This window comes from Eptesicus fuscus, chromosome 7 (assembly GCF_027574615.1).
Source record: "Eptesicus fuscus isolate TK198812 chromosome 7, DD_ASM_mEF_20220401, whole genome shotgun sequence".
NCBI classification, from domain to species: domain Eukaryota; kingdom Metazoa; phylum Chordata; class Mammalia; order Chiroptera; family Vespertilionidae; genus Eptesicus; species Eptesicus fuscus.
Window position 1 is genome coordinate 87,135,562 of NC_072479.1, and position 20,148 is coordinate 87,155,709.

At 45.2% G+C, this 20,148-nt stretch overlaps 1 protein-coding gene across 15 annotated transcripts; it reads left to right on the plus strand.

The window, feature by feature from the left end:
* The first annotated feature begins 371 nt into the window (after positions 1–371).
* Positions 372–19,130, plus strand: ZNF384 (zinc finger protein 384). Of its 15 annotated transcripts, XM_028150371.2 has the most exons (13): positions 373–426; positions 639–688; positions 1,544–1,603; positions 6,990–7,060; positions 7,657–7,894; positions 8,130–8,177; positions 8,377–8,710; positions 9,534–9,626; positions 13,527–13,751; positions 14,446–14,628; positions 16,146–16,224; positions 16,968–17,126; positions 17,768–19,130. In XM_028150371.2, the coding sequence occupies exons 4-13, from the start codon at positions 6,995–6,997 to the stop codon at positions 18,179–18,181; spliced, it is 1,839 nt and encodes a 612-aa protein (XP_028006172.2). In that variant the 5' UTR covers positions 373–426; positions 639–688; positions 1,544–1,603; positions 6,990–6,994; the 3' UTR covers positions 18,182–19,130. The 15 variants fall into 15 exon arrangements, with proteins under 15 accessions (XP_028006179.2, XP_028006172.2, XP_008143064.2 ...); XM_028150378.2 differs by lacking the exon at positions 639–688 and having other exon boundaries at positions 372–426; XM_008144842.3 differs by lacking the exons at positions 639–688; positions 1,544–1,603 and having other exon boundaries at positions 383–426.
* Positions 19,131–20,148: the final 1,018 nt, after the last annotated feature.

Sequence of the window (20,148 nt, forward strand, 5' to 3'; positions counted from 1 at the left end):
CAGAAGCCCCTTCCGGAAGCCAGGGGCCCGCCGGGCGTTCGGAAAGGAAGGCTCAGCTTCTGCCCTCAGCAGAACCCTCCCTCACTTCCGTTGTGGCGTCACATCCACGGAGGTTCCACCGGGTCCCGGAGCCGAAGCCACTTCCGCCCCTCCTCGGCGTAACTTGTCCTCAGGATTCCTGGCGCGAGCGGCGCCGGATGTGCTCTGCCGTTTCCGGAAGTGACTCGACCTTTGCATTCACCCCCCCCTTCCCAATTGCCGGCCCCCCCCTACATTGCTATTTCCCTCCCTCCCCCCTTTTTCGTTTCCGGCGCTCCCGCCTTCTCTCTGTGGCGGCTCAACTTGGACCGTGTGTGGGGGGGAGGGGGGGAGGGGGCGTGGAGGAATTGGGGTTCTCAGGAGCACTAGCGGCAGCACCACTTCCGGGTGAGTGTTAGGGGGAGGGAGGGAGGGCGGTAGAAAGGGGGCCACCCACTGCCTGGAGCCCCCGCCCTGCGGGTGTCTCGCACGCATTCCGTGTGTGTGAGTGTGTGGGTCTGTCTCGCGCCTAAAGTGCGTGCCCGCGCGCTCCCCCGCGCGCCCCCCCTCCCCTCGCCCCCTTCGGTCCTCCCACCCCAATCGGCTCCCGCCTCTCCCAGCCGACGCCGCCCCTCCCGCGCTCTGGCGCCGCCGCTGCCGTCGCCGCTGGGTGAGTCTCGCGCCGCTGCAGCCGGCGCGCGCCAAGCTCTCTGCTCCTCCCCCCTCCCCTTCTCGCTGTGGGGGGGCGTGGAAGGGGGGGCTTCACGGTGTGACTGTACGTGTGTCCGTCCCGGAACCGGAAGTGGTTGTGGAGGAGCGGGCGATGAGGAGGAATGGGGGGGCTTAGGGGGCGGGTGTCTGTCTGGTGGGTGGCAGAGTTCAGCTCCCTGGAGGAGAAGGAGGGACGTCCCAAAAGAAGGGTCTTTGATGAAGGGGTGGGCGGCGACCTCAGGAGAAAGCTGCCAGGGGCTGTTTCAAGGGAGCAAAGGTGTTGGGGGGACAGCTGGGGTCTTCAGTAGATAGACCACTGTGCAGCCCGAGGGAGGTACTTCTGGGTGCAAGGCCTTTGGTAGGCAGGGACGAAGTGGAGGGGGGAGACCAGAGGAAGTGGCTGGGCCTGAACTGGCACTGTGCCTGACACAAGGGCTTGTGCATCCCCCTAGTCCCCAGTTTCCCCTCTGAGCCAGTCCTGAGGGCAGGGACCTTTCTCTCCCAACCCTTCTGTTCTCTGGCCCCTGGTTACCTGTGGCCCTGAGGATCGAAGAAGAATCAGTGTCTTCTTCAGGAGTGGAACCCAAACACTGGTGATAGAGATCATCTTAGTATCTGGGAGTTAGATTTCTTTCCCTTGTATCTACATAGGGGTGGCACTGCACTCCTGCTCTTATATCCTTGCACTTTTGGATTGTTGGCTTGGGGTCCACCTGCCTTTCGGACTGACAGCTGACAGTCAAAGAATTCCTCCACAGTTCTCTGGTGTCTGCACCCTTAACTGGCCCGTGTAACCCAGACAATTTGTTTACAGAAAGTTCAGGAGCCCTGGAAAGGAGAAAGAATAAAACAACAGGAGGAAGAGAGAGAGAGGGTAAGACAATTTTGGGTTAATGGTTTTTCTGGTTTTGGGTGGAGAAGGGGTCATAATGAAATAGGTTTCTTTGGGAGACAGTAGGACAGAATTCTTTGAGTAATAGCAATTGTAATACTGGTGTTTGCTGTGGGAGAAAAATCAACCTTTTTCTACTACCTCTTGGGGGTACACAGGAAGTTTTTGTGTAAAAAGTTGTCTCTGTCCCCATCACCTTCCATTTCCACCAGTACTCATCAGGAATGAATTACGAAATGTGCACGTGAAATTGTGGAGTAGCGCTGCATTGCGTCCAAAGGAGAAACTTATTTCTACTTTGGGGACAGATGGGCCCTAGTTGCTAGTATAGTCCTTGTGGCATAGCTTATGGAGTTGCTTTCCGATATTTGGAACCAGCAGGGTTGAGTTTAGAGTGGGGTCCATATCCTTAATATTACAGCTTAGTGTTTGGAGTGGATCTGTTGAGTGATTGAATCCATGGCAGTTATTTGAATTTGATATGACAGGGTGAAGTTTTCAGGAAAATACAGGTTCATAGGTAGTTTGTAGTGGGTAAAACTGTATGAAGAATTCAAAATACAAGATTTGATGGTGATAGAGTTTTAGGTAGCCTGAAAACGACAGTTTTGAGTTCAGAGCTTATAATCCTAGAGATGTGTCTCCTAAGAATCAATTCCAGGCTGGTTTTTAAAATGTGTTTCCCATAGGTTTCTGAGCCAGGTTCATGATTAAATATTAGGTGCATATTCCCTGAACCCCAGCCTTTTCCCCCCCCCCCCCTGCCTCACATTGCCTACATCCATTATTTATAGTGGAATGGGCAGGGCAAGGGGAACCACTGAATTGTTCTTCCCACAGGATACGGGGCATGGTGGTCCAGCAGTGCCCGGGGTAGATGGTGATGGCCCAGATTGCCAGCTCTGTGGTGGTAGTGGTCCTGTTTGTCTCAAATAGATGTGGTGTGATGGTCTTTTCCGATAGAATTGGGATAAACCTGTTCAGAGTTATTTTGTACTTGGGAGAGTTGACAGGTAGTAGGAAGGCCCCAGATTCTTTTGGGACAGTCCTTGAATGTCCTTAGGACCCGAGAAAAAGACTTTGTCTGCTTACTGAGTTAAAAATGGTTCTCTGTTTCTTCACTTCAGGCCCTTAACTAATATTGCAACCTTTCTGCAGTTGTGCATTTTGGAACAGTTTTGCTCAGTAGAAATGTCTAGGATCTGTGAGTCAAGTTCTTTCTGTAGTTGAATTTGAATTGATTGTTCTTTGCATCTCTATTTCTTATAAGTGCTTCTAGTTGGTGATTACTGAGCTGGAGGCTATAGAACTGATACTTTGGGGTAGTTCCTTTGTAATTATGTGGTCTTTATATAATTTTCACTAATTGTTCCTAATAGTTCTCATCACACGGAAATATTTCTCTTTGTTCCTTTCAGGAGTACTTTGAGCATTTTTTTTTCCCTGTTTTGTGCTGCCTTCATTCCGTAATTATATGCCGTGTGAATTTTTTTAAAGGGGTTTGTTTATTCTGTTCCATCCTTTACCCAAATAAAAACTTAGTAGAGTTATAAGTTATTCAGTCATCCACTGATAGTCCTAAAATTAGATTCCAGAAGTCTTGATTCCTAGGTGGTTGGTGTATTTCATGATTTTTCTAAAGGTTGGTTGTGTTAAGAGAATATTATTTATCTGAGAAAAGAAAATCATGCTGTGTTTGAAAAACAGCAAAAAATGGTAACTACCGGGAAGGAGGTGGTGGTCTTCATCGTGTATACAAAAACCACATGCTGGGGGCAGTGACTTTATTCCTGGATGGCTGGTAGCACTATGGAAGGATGGACAGATGGATAGAGCTCTGGTGTAAGAGTTCAAGTCCTACTATGTGTTTCATGGATGCTATGTAACACTGTCTTTTTCTTCATCTCCTCGGTGCTTCCAAGATTTCTTTTGAGATTGAAAAAGAAATAAATATGTAGTTCCTTGAACTTCTTGAAAGAAAAGTACTGTCCAACTTTAATCATAGTAAACCTCCCTTCTTATTAACAGTGCAGTGGTAAAGTTGAAATTAGAACCCAGATTTTCAATCTGCCGATATACTTCTCCCCACTTACTGTGTTTTTCCTCCTTTCCTGCTCTTTGGGACTATACTAGAGGTTTTCTCAGTCTAGGGTAAACCAGTGCTGTTTTAGTATATTGGCATAGTCATCAAAACTGCTGCTCTGTAGAGATGAGATTTCCTCATAGTATCATTGGATTTCTTAAGGTTTTGGACTGTTAATGCATGCCTGCTTGGGTGTCAGGATAGTTTGCTGAGAGTTTCATGCCAGAAAGAGTTAAGAGGATAAGTGGTAAAGTAAACAGGTATTTGAGTGATCTTGTCCCAGGGGTACCCTGTTACACAACTCTGGAGGCCCCATTTATATGTATTTCTGGTATGAGCCTTCTTGATTCTCCATCTCATCTCATTTCAGGGATACAGAGTTTTAAGTTAGCCTTTTCAGAACAGCGTTACAGCATTTATCAGGTGTCATTATGCAGGCAAATACTGCTTCTGGTTGGCCTAACATACTCTCCATGAACCTCCATTTTGGGCTGACATTTTTATCAGAAGCCCACAGAGCACATTTATCATTTTGTTCTAGGACCAGCTGTGGTTCTGATCTTCAGCTCTGTTCTCTTAGGAACCAAAGCAGAGTGATAGATTGGGTATCCATGGGAGTGGAGGGGCCCCTCCGGACAGCCTGGCCTTTTTACTCAGACTCCATCATTCTAAAATCAGTTATTGTGGCTAATCAGTTTTCACAGGATGTGGACAGAGAATATCATCTTTAATTGCTGTCATCAGAACTTCATTTTTTAAAACATTAATGAGAACTACCTGAAAAATGCATAGTCCATTCCTGGAAATATTCTTAATTTTATTTCGTGAATCAAATCACAGTGACAGAGAGTATGTACTTCAGTTGTATGGTTTTGAACCCCTTTCCCTAACTTGCTCTGTTATTTACTCTTTGCCTCCAGTTTCCTTGTTTGAAAAATGGGATTACAGTACCCTACTTAATAGAATTGTTAAATGATGTGAAGTTGTGAAGTGCTTAGAACAGTATCTTGAACATACTGAGCACTTAATAGATGTCAGTGGTGATGGTGGTGGTGATATTGTCCACCACATCACTTTGTATGCCCCCTAGTTCCCTCAGGAACTGCTTCACCTGAGTCACTGGTAGGACAATATGAATAGATACAATCTTTTTGGGGAGGGAGAGGCCTTGTCACAGGAATCCTATCTGAGGACATTCATATTTTCAGGCTCTCAGTTCCTCCTTCCTAAATTTTCACGTCCGTAATGTGTTTATTTCCTTGAGTCTTTAAAGGGATATTATATATTAGACCCTCCTTTCTTTTACTCTCTAGCCTAATTCTCTACTACATTTCTTTTATATATTACCACTCTTGCTATTTCATTTCTCTCAGCTGGAATGTTAGACAAAGTGGGGTTGTGAGTTAAGATTTGAACCCCTTGGAGTATTTTCAAAATCTGAATGTGTGGAGTCCACTGTCATTCAGTTGATTAAATATGGAGTTTTTTCCTGGGTGAAGAGTCCTGTGTTAGAGACTCTGGAGAGGTTCAAGATGTGATCCCCGCCTTCTGAGAAAGTTGGCAAGATTGGATCCCCTAAACTAATTTGATTGTTTCTTGACTTACCTTGCCTGAGGAGGACCTGAGGCCCCTGATGCTGGGAGGAAAGGGTCAGCACCTGTTTCGGAGACTGTCTGACTTTATTGTATTTTATAACTCAGGGAGCGGAATTTACCTGCAATCAATCCTCGGTCATTTAATATTGAGCTTCATTTGTTTGAAGCTGTTGTCACAGATTCGGTGCATTGCCTCTCTCCCTTGCTACTGTTTAGGAAAAAGTAGGCTGAAATTCAATTCTTCTTCCCTTTATAGGATTTATGAAAATTGAAGGTGCTGTTTAGTAGAGCAAAAAATGTGATGAAACTTCTGGAGAAAGATAAGAACAGGGTTACTTTTAGAGAGAGATCCTTTATGCCTCACTTCTTTTGTTGAAGATCTTCCCTATTTCCTTAGTCACTACTTGAAACCAAGTTTCTGTGCTCAGTCTACCCTCCAGGTTTTAGTGTCTCTGGTATCTGCTGCCAGCATTTCCTCTGCAGGACCTGTAGTTGTAGGTCACAGGTCCTTTCCCACCTGAAGCTTGGCTGCTCTTGGCTCAGAGTGATCATGTTTATTTCCTGCTGTTACTTGTTTCCACATTCTACCAGTCTCATCCTCCCTCTTCACCTGCTTTCTTCTGGGCTGGATCTTTCCTGGTCCAAAATTTTGGGAAGCTACTCTTGACCAACATACTGTCAATTAAGCCTTTCTAGAAGTGATCAGAATGTAAAAATGAGTGAGTGGTGAGATGCCTCGGTTCTGTACTCATCTGTGACTTGCAATGTGATTCTTTTTCTTGATTATTCTTCACTCCCAGAGTTTTAAGCTTAATTATCATCTCTGCACAGAGAAGAATCAAGTTCTGAAGTTCAAACCCTTAGAAACCTAGTGTTTGAGAACTACAGAGCAGGAGCTTTGTATGTGTGTTCTGGCCCACTGTTGTCCCTATTGTGCATCCCTTTAGGTGGAAATCTGGGGTGCTGCTGCTACTGCTGGTGCTAGGCCCCTTTTTTAAACTGGTAACTCCTAGGGTTCTCACTGCTCAGCCCAACATGTGTGGTGTCCAGTGTAGCACCATGGATGTTCTTAGACCTTGGGATCGGTGCGGTGTGGTCCCCAGGTATCATATGGTACACAAAAAATACCTTAACTTTGATTCCTGCCCATTTCATTCTTTAATTCCCTTGGGCATTTTGTGTTCTGACCTAGAACCTTTTCAAGCTTCCTAGAACTATAGATTTGTCGCTTGAAAGTCAGAAATGTTTTATTTCAAGGAAGGAGAATTTACGGAACAAAGGAAAAGAGGAACAGTGATAGGTACCCTGCTGTTTGAAGCTAGTCAGTAGTTTGCTTTGTGGGACTTTGGGCACATTCCTTTCCCTCTCATGACTTCAGTTTCTTTTCTTTCTTTCTTTTATCCAGCGAAGGAAAGTAATACCAATTCTGTTTTCTTGGGATATGGGAAACATTCTGTGGGTAACTTCATCAGCATCTTTCATCAGCATCTTAACTAGGATAGCCTCTGTTGGATAGGAGTATAGTGCTGAGTGATTCTGACCAATGGGACTAATATGCTAGATCCTAAGGTCTTGACCACTAATTCCCAGCCATGTTGTCAAAGAAGAAATCAGGAACTCCTCATCTCCACTTCTCCATTGCTAAGCTTCAGATTTATTCCTGAGTGTGATGTGGTCTCTCTTTCTTCAGGTAGAATGGAAGAATCTCACTTCAATTCTAACCCATACTTCTGGCCTTCTATCCCCACAGTCTCAGGACAGGTAGGTGGGGTTTGCTTTTTTTTTGCTCCTCCCCCATGGTGTACTTTTTTCAACGCTGAGTAGTAAGTTCTACTTGCTACTCGGAGACGAAGCAGGTGAAGACTGAAGCAAGACAAACCACCTGCTTTTTCATCAGTCCCCATCACTGAGAATTGTATAGTGTTTCTGTTTGGCTTCTCTCTGGAAACACAAAGATAATAACTATCATTCCTTAATATCCAAGGACAATGCTAAGTGATTAGGGAGCAGACAAAATCAGAATCTTCCTTAAAAGGCCACTTCCCTCCCCTCCTATTTATTTATTTATCATTATAGTAGACATAATAGTTTTAGGTGTACATCATAGTGATTAGACATGTATGTAATTTACAAAGTGACCCCCTACTCCCCATAAGTCTAGTACTCATCTGGCACCATTTATAAGTTATTTTATCATTTTATTGACCATATTCTCTATGATGTACTTTATATCCCGTAGCTATTTTTATTACTGGCAGTTTGTACTTCCTAGTGCTCTTCACCTTTTTTGCTCATTCCCCTACCCCTTCCCATCTGGTGACCATCAGTTTGTTTTCTTCCTTTTCCATTTCTTTCAGATTGAGAACACGATGTTCATCAACAAGATGAAGGATCAGCTGTTGCCAGAGAAGGGCTGTGGGCTGGCTCCACCCCACTACCCCACCTTGTTGACAGTGCCTGCCTCAGTGTCCCTGCCCTCAGGCATCAGTATGGACACAGAGTCAAAGTCAGACCAGCTGACCCCACATAGCCAGGCATCCGTTACCCAGAATATCACGGTGGTCCCTGTGCCGTCTACAGGATTAATGACTGCTGGTGAGCAACTCTGCTCTTCTCCAATCTGAGGTGTTGATCTTCCATGATCAGTACCCCAGGCTGGAGGGCTCCAACAACATGGGGAGTGGGAAATGTGTTTGATTACTCAATCAAATTTTTATTAAGAGCCTACTGTGTGCCTAGCAATGCTCTAGGCATTGTGGGGGATACAAAGAAGTAGAAGATGCGGTCCCTGCCTTTGAGGAGGTGACATTCTTTCCTTCTCTGAATCAAGGAGTCTCCTGTTCTCAGAGGTGGAGAAGAGAAGGGAGTCAATCAAGGGGTAAATCTCACTGTTACTGGGGTTGGGGTGGGGACAGGGGTTAGGAGACCATTATTTTTCTACAGGGTTTGGGGTTTCCTATATACTCTGGGCTGGGGAGGTGGTAAGGGTTTAATTAGACAATGATCTGGGGAAATGAAATAGGATTAGGATCAGAACTGGACAACGTGACACCATCTCCTTTTTCTCCCAATCCTAGGTCCTGGTTTGGTAATCACGTCCCCCTCAGGCTCCCTTGTGACCACAGCCTCATCAGCTCAGACCTTCCCCATTTCGGCTCCCATGATTGTCTCAGCTCTTCCCCCTGGCTCACAAGCCCTGCAGGTGGTCCCTGACCTCTCCAAGAAGGTATCATCAACCCTAACAGAGGAAGGAGGCGGCGGTGGAGGTGGAGGTGGCAGTGTGGCTCCAAAGCCCCACCGGGGCCGAAAGAAGAAGCGGATGTTGGAATCAGGGTTGCCCGAGATGAACGACCCTTATGTCCTCTCCCCTGAGGATGATGATGACCATCAGAAAGACGGCAAGACCTATAGGTATGAGTCATCCTGGGGCAGGATGGGGTGAGGATCCCTGTCTCAGCTTCCCTACCCTATCTGTGTCTTGCCCCTAATCAGGCTGTATGCTCTGCCAGCTTTCCACCTCAGAGCCACATGCATGCAGGTGTTTTGCCATGGGGCAGGAATGTAGAGCTTCTAGCACTTCTCTGGTGCCTTTTCCCCCAGGATGGACACCCTTTGGGGTCATCAGCATTGAGTTATTTTTGAGTGGCATAATGGAGGTCTTTCTTGTAATGAGGCTTTAGACTGGGTTTGAGATTCTATCTCCAGCTCCTTTTTGCTTTCTGCATTTTCAATTCCCATTTTTCCAAGAAACCTTTCTGGTAAGCCCCTCACCAGTATGCCATCCACTGGTCCTTGAGCCATATTTGTGCATTGAGCCAGCCTGACCCTGCATGGTTGGGATAGTGGGAGGGGTCTATATAAAAAGGTGGGAGGAATAAGATGCCTCCCTTCCCCCACTTATGCTTATAAAATGACTGCTTACTCTCTGATTCATGGAAGTCATTTTGATTCTTGACTGCCTTTAAGTTGTCCATGGCCAAAAAGCATTATATTTGCATGTGATACTGTACAAAAATAATTACATAAGCAAACTTCCCTGTCCTTTGAACATTGGAAATCTTTTAATTCCCTCAGACCTATCAAGGGCCCTAGTGGGTTTGGGGAGTTTGGTCCCAGTGTTTAGAGTAGGATAACCACTGCCACAGCTTTGACGCAGACAGGGGCAGATATGCATGGCTGGGAGACTGGGTCTGTCCTTAGTGTACCGAGATGGGCAATGTTGTTCCCATTTTAGGAGCGAAGGGAACTGCGGCACAGGAAATGGACAGAGCCTTGGGCTCATGGATTCAGTTCCCGGCTCCACCACGAACTTGCTGTGTGACCCTGGGCAAGTCCTTTCCCCCTCTCTGGGCCTCAGTTTCCTCATCTATAAAATGGGGAGAATTCTGTTTTTGCCTCCCATTTGTTGGGAGTATATTTCAGATAAGATTTGAAATGTTGGGAACTTCAAAAGAGATAAAAGTAGTTAGCATTTATTATTGTGTTGTACACTTTTGTAGAGAGCAGCCACAACTACAGAGAATTTAAATCCCTCTTTGTAAGTGAAAGTGAGGGGAGTGTTGCTATGCAGAAAGTGTAGAGCACTACAGAATTCAGTTTATAATCTGAAAGTTCATTGCAGCTTTATTATTACAGGTATATCCCACTTTATACAATAAAAGTGTTCCTGGAAAATGTTTACATCATATCATATTATAAAGGTACCTGATAAGTTTGATTAATTTAAAGGCATTATTTTATATATCATTTCACAAAATGAAAATCCCTCTTAAATATATTTTGTAGAAATCTGGATTTTTATGTATTTGCTTAAAGTGAGGTCATTGTGACATGGAGGTTCACCTATACAAAATTTGCTGTGTTAGAAGTAGTGGAGGGAGGGCATATTCTCTGTCACCCTGTGGATCCCTTCACATCGATCAGGGTCCTCTGATTCTGCCAAGGTTTTCTTGTTTATTAGTTTTTTGGACCTACATTAAAGCTATCTCTGGACTTCCCAAATTGTTTATATGGAAAGAAATGTGAATACACAATTAAAAGGAAGCCCTGGTGGGATTTTCTACACCCTCCATGTTTTTGGAATTCTTGACGGCCCTATTCCTAGGTGACTAAAGAGAACTCTGAAATTTAAGGGCAACTAATTATATTCTAGATGGACAGGATTTCTTCAGAAACTCAGAACTCTGAAGTTCCAATGGAATCTTTTTAATCACAAAGAATCCCTCTTTCTTCTTCTTCTTCTTTTTTTTTTAAGAATCCCTCTTTCGATGCATATGTGGGTCAACCACATCCATTCCTGTGGCAGGTGGCATTTGACTGTATTGGGGGAATTGGGTTCTGTTGCTCTGGACAGGTCAACTTATTTCTGACTAAAGAGTTCCTGTCTGTAAAATGGAAGGTCAATCATGGCCCTCGTCTGTCTTGTGGAACTGTTTTGAGAAAAAAATCAGAGTATTTGAAATTGTTTTTGAGCATCTTAGGGGAAAAAATGGGATGATAATTCAGAATAGTTATTGTAAGCAAGGCCATTGTATTTCATGCCTCCAAAGGGGCACCTTTCTCTTGTTGAATATGAGATTCTCCTGGAGCTGTGCACCCAGTTATATGGGAAGCTGGCTTTTCTCTGCCCCGCTAACTGTCCACTGCCACAACTCGCCTAAATCAGATTTCTTTTCGACTACCCGACACTGCATTAAAGGACTTGTACTCTTATTTAGCTTCATAAGATTTCATAGTTGGAAATACTTTAATGGTCACCTATGCTGTCTCTCCCCTAAGCTTTAGTTCTCTAAACATTCCTGGAAGATGACTGTCCAACCTTTCCTTGAATACCTCTAGTGTGAGGAACCTTTAAATTAGGCTGAAATCACAGCTTTATAGTAAATAACTGTTTGTCCTTTGGCACATTACTTAACCTTTCTGAGCCTTTGTGTTCCTTTCTATAAAACAGGGATAATGCTTGCTAGCTTGTTGTGAGGGGTGGAAACAAAGTTCCCTGGCAATATAAGGCACAACAACAAATGGCAAACTCTTATTATTATCATCATTATTATACTTAGTACCTTTTGAGACTGCTGGTTATGTTGCCAGTCCATTATCGATTAATTTAAGTTTTGCGGATTCTTGTCTAGTGGAAAACTTCGATGAAGGTTATTTCTTCTTTTATAATTAGTTTCATATTAAGGATGTAAACAGCACTCATATATACTAGCTAAATGAGTTAAAATGAATGTATTGTTCCACTTTTAAAAAGTTTTAGTAACCAAGGGAAATTATTTTGTATCTTTAGTTCAATTCCCCACCCAAGTGGCAATGTGTCCAGTTCCTAACCTCAGTCTTAGTGAAACTATAGTAGCATGAACGCAGCCATCACACTGGTGCTGTTAACATTAATGCAGTTTTATTATTTTAAAAGATATTTTTATTTATTTTTAACCAGGAAGGGAGGAGGAGAGAAACATTGATGTAAGAGTGAAACATCGATCGGCTATCTCCTGTATGCCCCCTACTGGGGATGGAGCCCGAACCCAGGCTTGTGTCCTGACTGGGAATCCAACTGGCAATCTTTTGGTGCACTGGATGACACCCAACTAACTGATCCATACCAGCCAGCGCAATGAGTTTTATTATTAGGGAACACTGGCTTACTTTTTACTGTTCTGTTTGCTGGCCCTTGTAGAGGCAGATATTTAATTTATCTCTCTATTTACAGACCAGAAAATTAAGGTCTGGATTGATGAGCAATCCTATAACTGAACCCTGAGTAGAGAGCCTAGGTGTCCAGATTTCCTGTTGGGTGTCTTCCATTGGCTGTGTCCATTAGACTGTGCTACCTATAAGCAGAACCTCCCCATCTCCTCTACAATGGTTGGGCATCCTAGATAATAGTCAGGGATTGGTAAACTGGTAATTTAGTTTCCTTCAGATTTATCAAGTAACTAAAGTCAACGAAATTGGCCTTAATGATTAGAATTTTAATAGAAGCATTAATAGAAACCATACCCCAGCTAACAGTGATATCTTTTTCTCTGAGGAGCTCAGAGTTCTTTGTAGCCTTGATCTCAGTTATTCTCCAGAGATTCTCCTAGAATCAGGAAAAAGTAGAAATCATCCCTCACACCATCCCAAGCCCCGCTTACAGTGATAAATTGGGAGGACCCAAAGAAGAGGGATTTGTCCCAGTTACCTGGCTTCTAGGCTATTGCCCTTTCTACCAGTCCACGTTGTACACTGGTGACTTGTTTAGAAATGTTAGGGTTCTAGCTCACATATAAACACCTTTTATCCAATAATGTCTGAATAGTTGTGGTTTGTCCTCAGAGGCCTTCTTACTTGGTATTGTTGGACAGTGTCAGAGCAGGAAGATTACCAACTCAGGGGATGAATAAAAGTGTATTCAGATTCTATTGATGTCAACCCAAAGTGCTAATGTTGGCTCCGTGTTTGAGGAAAGAGGAAAGGCTTAGCACAGAAGCTTGGTGTTTTGCAAATCTCTTTCTCCTACATATTTGAGGGACACAACCCACTCCTAACAGATACCTTGGCTCATTGCAAAAGTGGTTTTCACTTGATTGCCTAGGGGGTGGGGGTGGTTGGCTCCTGAAACATCAGATACAGGATGGAGACCAGATAAACATGAGTTGGAAAAGCCCCTCCCAAGTACTGAAATTCTGATACTTCCCCACCCCCATCCCTCTAGAAATCATGGCAAAAAGGAAATAGAAAATCTGAGAGAAGGCTGTATCTGAAGAAGATGGGAAAGGAGACCAGGGTAATCTAGTCAGTTTGTCCTCATCATTTCAGGAGCTTGAGGAATACCTGATGGATGTACTTTTTACATGGGGGATTGAAGGAAAGAGTTCTTTAAAATTAAAATTATAGGCAGAAGGAAAACAGAAGTTAGCTGATGATCCTAGCCCAGCGAAATTCACATCAGCCAAAGCCCATAATAAGATTTTCCTGACTTCCTTGGTTGAATTCTTGTTTTTGTACACACTTGGGAATCCAATTATTCAGCAAATATGTATTGAGTATTTATATTGTACTGGGCTGTGTTAGAAGCTTCAACTATAAAAATAAATAAAACAGCTCCTCCTCTCATGGACCTTACAATGTAGTGGGAATAAGAGAGAGATCAGAAAGGTTGGCTTCTTTGGAAGTGGAGGGGAGGGTTCAGCAATGCCCTCTTGGTGGGAAAGGTTCTAACTGCTGCCCTCACTTGGCCCAGGTGCCGGATGTGCTCACTGACATTCTACTCAAAGTCGGAGATGCAGATCCACTCCAAGTCACACACCGAGACCAAGCCCCACAAGTGCCCACATTGTTCCAAGACCTTCGCCAACAGCTCCTACCTGGCCCAGCACATCCGTATCCACTCAGGGGCTAAACCCTACAGTTGTAACTTCTGTGAGAAATCCTTCCGCCAGCTATCTCACCTCCAGCAGCACACCCGGTAAGGCTGCTCTTGATTTTACCCCTCTACCTGGCCTTGAACCCCTCCACCCTGAGACCATGTTGCCAGTGCCTGTTGTTCCCTCCACACGTTTCCTTTTCAATTTTGCCCTTTGGGAGCCTCAATTCTCTCCCATTACTGTTTGTGAAAATTAAACTATGTCTTAGGAGTTTGGTGTGGGGGGCCTGGAAAATTGTGGTCTTCAATCCCAAAGTCTGGAACGATTTTTGTGGTTTCTCTCTGTGTCTGTGTTTGGAAATCTTCTGCAGAGCAGGCCCTGCATTTACTATATGCTTCAGTTCAGAGCCAAGGTGTGCATTCAACTTCAGGTCCATGGGGAACAGGCGGTATTGGTCTTTGTTCAAATTACAGTTTGGAAGCAGGGTATCTGTGGTGAGTGTGTAACCTTAGCACCAAATGGAGGGTTGACGAAACTGAAATCTTTAAGGTTACCAGGAGCCAGGGGTTGCAGCTCTTCATCATCTCACTGCCATTCTAGCCACCGACTTAAGATCAGCAACAACCTAGATCTTGGTGTCCTCGTCATTAGCCTCTCCAGGCCGGAGTGTGTTTGGGAGGAGGGAGGAGGGGGTGTTCTCATCCCTCAAGCAACATCATTTCACCCAGCAGAGAGCTGAGCCCGTGGTATCGAACTGCTTCCTCCTCCCCCCTTCCTTCCTCTCCTCTCCGGCAGGATCCACTCTAAGATGCACACGGAGACCATCAAGCCCCACAAGTGCCCGCACTGCTCCAAGAGCTTCGCCAACACCTCCTACCTGGCTCAGCACCTCCGTATCCACTCGGGGGCCAAGCCCTACAACTGTTCCTACTGCCAGAAGGCCTTCCGCCAGCTCTCCCACCTCCAGCAGCACACACGGTAAGGGAGAGTGGCGGGCTACTGCCCCCGCCCTGCTGGCATGCCCTTCCCACCCCCGCCCCGGACACACACAACAACCCGCATGCGGGGGGCGGGGGAGAAACCTGGCTGGAGGAGAGACCTGGCTGGAGGAGAACACGACTGGCGTCTGGGAAAAAGAACAAGCAGCAACATGGAGCTTGAGGAATACATGGATGCTCAGAGAGAGCCTTTCTGAGGCAAAAGCTACATTGGGGAGATGCAGTGACTGATATTCCTGGATGCATGGGAGGAAGAGATTGATCTGGAGCAGAGACAACTTTATTTTCCTCATTTCCTTCCTTGAATATACCCATGCACACATCTTGCAAGGTTTTCTCCTTGATGCCAAAGCTGGGGCATTTGAAGATGTTACCTCTTGTCCTTAGAGCACTGCTTATGAATGGGATATACAGACTTTAGCTGGGTACCAGCCTGGTGACAAAGCAACAAGCAAGCTCCAAGGGATGCCAGGAGTAGAGAACAAAACCAAACATGTCTTAAATCTTAAAGAGCCACAAACAGTGAAAAAGCTCATACTTCATAAGGATGTCTACTGTTTTACCATGAATCTGGAGTGACTAGGAGGAAGTGGGCCTGCCAACTAGAATTGATGTCCTTTAATGTATCTCAAGTTGAAGTGGAGTCCAGACTCTTAATAGACACCTGGCTGCTTCTGGATGTGGTGATCTTAAAGTGGTCAGACATCGTGCTTTGTGAAGAGGAGTGGTCAGACATCGTGCTTTCCTCACAAGGAGACAAATCCTGTGATATTTTCAAGAGTTTATACCAGAGGTCCAGAAAACCACTTGGCCACAAAGATGGTTCTGAAGTCCCTAATGAGGAACAGATGTTCATGCACCTTCAAGTCCTTGGCTCATTTCAGTAGAGGTCCCAGTAGAGATTGTGAAAGAGGTCAAATTGATAATAAACTAGACATTTCCTGCCAGTAGGGGGCTGTACTGGGAAAAGCCTGAAGGAGTTTGTACAAGTATTCATATCACTGATACTTTCCACAATTATCATAACTCTGTATTTTTCTTTGACACTAGGACTTTCTCTGGGAGTAGTGCTTGAGGTTGAAGAGATAGTTTCTAATTGGATAGTGAAGGCCAAGGAAAAAGTGTTACGTGTTTCTTTTTGCCCTACCATTGTGTTGACCTTATGTTTCTGAGCATTCATCAGAGACAGTTACTGTAAGGGCTTTCTTGTATACCAGATTGTGAACTGCCTGTCCCTGGGCTGCTATGCCACCCATCCCTCCTCCCCCAGCAGAGAGGAGCCCATCTTGAGCTGAGTGATGGCAGGCAATGAGCAGAAATCAGGCACTACAGCCTGATCCGTGTCAGAGAGCAGCTGAGGCATCCTGGAGATCCATCTCATACTACTCCCACTCCTGTGGGAGGGCAGGAGTGTCCTTGAGGAGGCTTGTTAAGGAGCCAATCCCCAAGTGGCCTTGCTGACATCCTTTCCCTTTCTTGTTTTCTCATCCCGTGCAGAATCCACACCGGTGACAGACCATACAAATGTGTACACCCAGGCTGTGAGAAAGCCTTCACACAGCTCTCCAATCTGCAGGTAAACTTCCCTCCTTCAGCATGAGGCCTTGACTTTAAGACTCGGGGTCGAAGTGCCATTTGACTAATCTAGCAGTTCTCAAATGTTTCCAGGACCCCTTCGTACTTGTAGTAATTATTGGGGAACCCAAAGAGCTTTTGTTGATGTGGGTAATATCTGTCTACATAGATATTGTGAAACTGGAAAACTGGAGAAGATATTTAGTAATTCATTTAAAAAATAGCAAACCCATTGCAAAACACAAATAACATTCCCAAACACACACACACCCCAAAAAATTTAGTGAGAAGAATGGTATTGTTTTACATTTTTTCACATTTCTTTAATGTATGGCTTACCAGAAGATGGCTAGATTGCCGTGTCTGCTGTGTTCAATCTATTGCAATATTATGCATCATTTAATCTCATACAGTCATGAGAGAATGAAAGTGAAAAGGCCAACATTATTATTATTTTGAAAATAGTTTTGACTTTATAGATAGGTCCCCTAAAAAGGTCTTGGTATTCCCTAACAATCCCCATACCTCACTTTGAGAACCACTGGACTAGTGGGACCAGGCATAGTCATCATTCTGACTTTCAGGATCCTGGTCTGTGCTGCATGAGGTATGCTTCTTCTCTTAGCCTGTGGCTCCTGAAGTTTCATTTGAAGCAATTTCTACTGCCTTCAGAAGGAGAGAGAACTTGGGAGGCAAGAGGGAAAAGTCCAATACACTCATCCTCATTTCTACCAATTTTCTCAGTCCCACAGACGGCAGCACAACAAAGATAAACCCTTCAAGTGCCACAACTGTCATCGGGCGTACACAGACGCAGCCTCACTAGAGGTGCACCTATCTACGCATACAGTGAAGCATGCCAAGGTGTACACCTGTACTATCTGTAGTCGGGCATATACGTCGGTGAGTGCTCAGTGTCTTCTCTTTCCTTTCTCATAGGCCTGTAGACTATAATCCACTTCACCTGTTGCAGTGAATCTGCTGTTTCCCTAGCTCCAACTTACAGAATCAGACAGAACAAAAACTAAACAGACCCATAGCTGAAGAATTTAGGGGATGCCTGATTCCTTAAGCCTATAGAAATCGTTAAGCAATGATTCTTTATTTTACTTGAACATAAGGCAAAATAAAGCAACTTGAGAATTTGGGAGGAGAAAGATTTCAGTTACATATTTCCATTAGACTCCAGAAAAGGGTTTTAAAGTTGTTCCATTCAAGGACCTTTGAGAAAATGACAGCCTTTTCCTGTGCCAATCGAATGTCCATGGTGACTCTAAAGGAGCGGTCACCAACCTTTCGGACCTCACAGACCACCAGTGGTCCGGGGACCACAGGTTGGCAACTGCTGCTCTAAAGGACCCCCCACTCCTTTCTAGCCATTAGTGAGCCCTGAAAGTGGCTCGTGGGGTGAACTTGCCCATGGCTTCAGAATATATCTGAGTGTAAGTACTGCTCTATTTAAAGTAAGAGCCCAGGATGCTAGTTAGAAGTAACCTCTTTTCTTCTCTTTTCCCCCCTCAACTCTTTTTTACCATCTCTCCCAGGAAACGTACCTTATGAAACATATGCGCAAACACAACCCTCCTGATCTCCAGCAACAAGTGCAGGCAGCGGCAGCAGCGGCAGCAGTGGCCCAGGCCCAGGCCCAGGCCCAGGCCCAAGCTCAGGCTCAAGCTCAGGCTCAAGCCCAAGCCCAAGCCCAAGCCCAGGCTCAAGCCCAAGCCCAAGCCCAGGCTTCCCAGGCATCGCAACAGCAGCAGCAGCAGCAACCACAGCCACCACACTTCCAGTCCCCTGGGGCAGCCCCCCAGGGTGGGGGTGGTGGGGACAGCAACCCCAACCCTCCACCCCAGTGTTCTTTTGACCTGACCCCCTATAAGACGGCGGAGCATCATAAGGACATCTGCCTCACTGTCACCACCAGCACCATCCAGGTGGAGCACCTGGCCAGCTCATAGAGACCTGTGCTGCCACCCCACTGGGAAAAGGGAGAAGAAGTTCTGGTCTCCTCTAACTTCTCTTGGTGGGAAACGTCTTCTTCCTTGACAGGCCTTGGCTCCCTCTCCTTGGGCCTCAGGCACAGCCTTCCTTCACAGGATACCATCCTTATTTTCAACTCCTCTTCAAAGGGATTATCAGCCCTCCTGATTGGCAAAGGAACACTGAGCTGGTAGTGTAATCCAGCAGCCTCCCTCCTAAGCATAGCTTTTAAAAATTGGGAGTTGGTGCTCAAGGGGGGGATTTGCTATAACCTCATAGAAACGTTTCCATTATGGGCACTCACTCTCCCCTTACCCTCATAATCGTCAAAGTTGAGGCGGATAGAAGACTAGAGGCTGGCCCTCCCGGATACCAGAGAGAAGAAAGCCCTAAATGCAACCAGCCTCCTGATCCAATCTTGCCTGTGTAAGAACAGAAGTTTCTCATGTGCCCTGACCACTGGGAGCCATTTCCCCCTCATGGTTTCACTTCAGTTCCTACCGAATGCTGGAGGAAGGAGATGTGGGTGGGGGTCAGACTCCCTTTATTTGTAAAGGGGCATGAGCTGAGATGTGGTCCCCAAGGGGCCGGTGATCCCAAATGGTCGAGCGTGGCTTAGAAATGTGGGATATGGTTTTCTTTGGAGCTTCTCCCCTTCTCTGCCAACCAAGGCCCTATACTCAGCCTCCCCATCCCAAAACTTAAGGAGCTGTGGGAGCTTTGTGAAATCCCAAACAAAGGAGTGTTGCACAGAAGGGAAAGTTCAGGGCAAACACAAGGACTGGACTTAGCTTCCTAGGTGCCACGGTCAGTTGCTGGACACGGATTTATATATAAATATATATATATAAGTATATATATACCCACTCATCACGGCCATTTTTGTTGTAACCATTTCTGTGTTTATAAATGCATTATCGCTGAGAATTTTCATATTTGATCTTTTGTTTATTTTTGTCCCTTTCCCCCTCCCCCACCCTGTCTTCTGACCAATGACATTTTTATTTTCCTTTGTCTTCCCCCTCCCCCCCCGCAATCATGTCAGATTTCAGAGAAAAGAAAATGGGGGGAAAAAAAAGTCAGGAAACCAGTTGTTATAAAGCAATTTAAAATGAAGAAAAAACTTATGTACAAACCAAGAGGTGTTTTTAGAACCTTGTATAGAAATAAATTCATGTAAAAGGATCAGAGGCAGTGGAGCTACTGATGTGAGTGAGCACGGGAAAAGCTATTTGGAGAGATGTTCGAGGCCAGGACTAAGGGTTTACATTAGAGTTTCTATATGTGAAGAAGGAATGCTGTGTGATGAGACTGTATCCCCAGCCACAGACGGGTACAGCTTTGATATTTCTGAAGTGAAATCTTGGTTGATAAGATTTTCTACATACAAATCTTATGGGGACTGCATTGCCTAAATATGTGACAGCAAGATTTCAGTTGTGTTAAGACCACTAAGCTTCTTATCAAAGAATAGCAAGCATGGCCTCTTGAAAGGACCTGTACTGCCTGAGCATCAGTGGGCTCAGTGCTAATTCCATTTGGCATGTGTCTATATGCATGTATCTTAATTATACGATGACACCTGAAACCATAGGTTTCCAGTGGTGGGAACCATAACCAGGATTGAATAACATTGCAGGACAGTTTTCTGATGGTCAGAAAACCTGGACATCAGCCCTGGCTCTTCTATCAACCAGTGTTGGCCAAGATCCATCTTCAGCTGTTAAATGAAGGGATTGGACTAGACTATCTCCAAGATTCCTTTCTGAGAATTAAACAAAAAACCTTCAAGCCCTAGCCAGTTTGGCTCAGTGAGCAAAGTTGGCCTGCGGACTGAAGGGTCACAGGTTCAATTCCAAAAAAGGGCATATACCTCAGTTGCAGGCTCCATCCCCAGTTGGGGCAAGTGTGGGAGGCAACCAATTAGTATGTCTCACATTGTTTC

Excerpts from the sequence above, each read along its gene's own strand:
- ZNF384 (XM_028150378.2), top strand. The coding sequence starts at position 6,995 with ATGGAAGAATCTCACTTCAATTCTAACCCATACTTCTGGCCTTCTATC. Across the intron at positions 13,752-14,445 it reads CACCTCCAGCAGCACACCCG|GATCCACTCTAAGATGCACA; the intron begins GTAAGGCTGCTC and ends CCTCTCCGGCAG. Across the intron at positions 16,225-16,967 it reads CACAGCTCTCCAATCTGCAG|TCCCACAGACGGCAGCACAA; the intron begins GTAAACTTCCCT and ends CAATTTTCTCAG.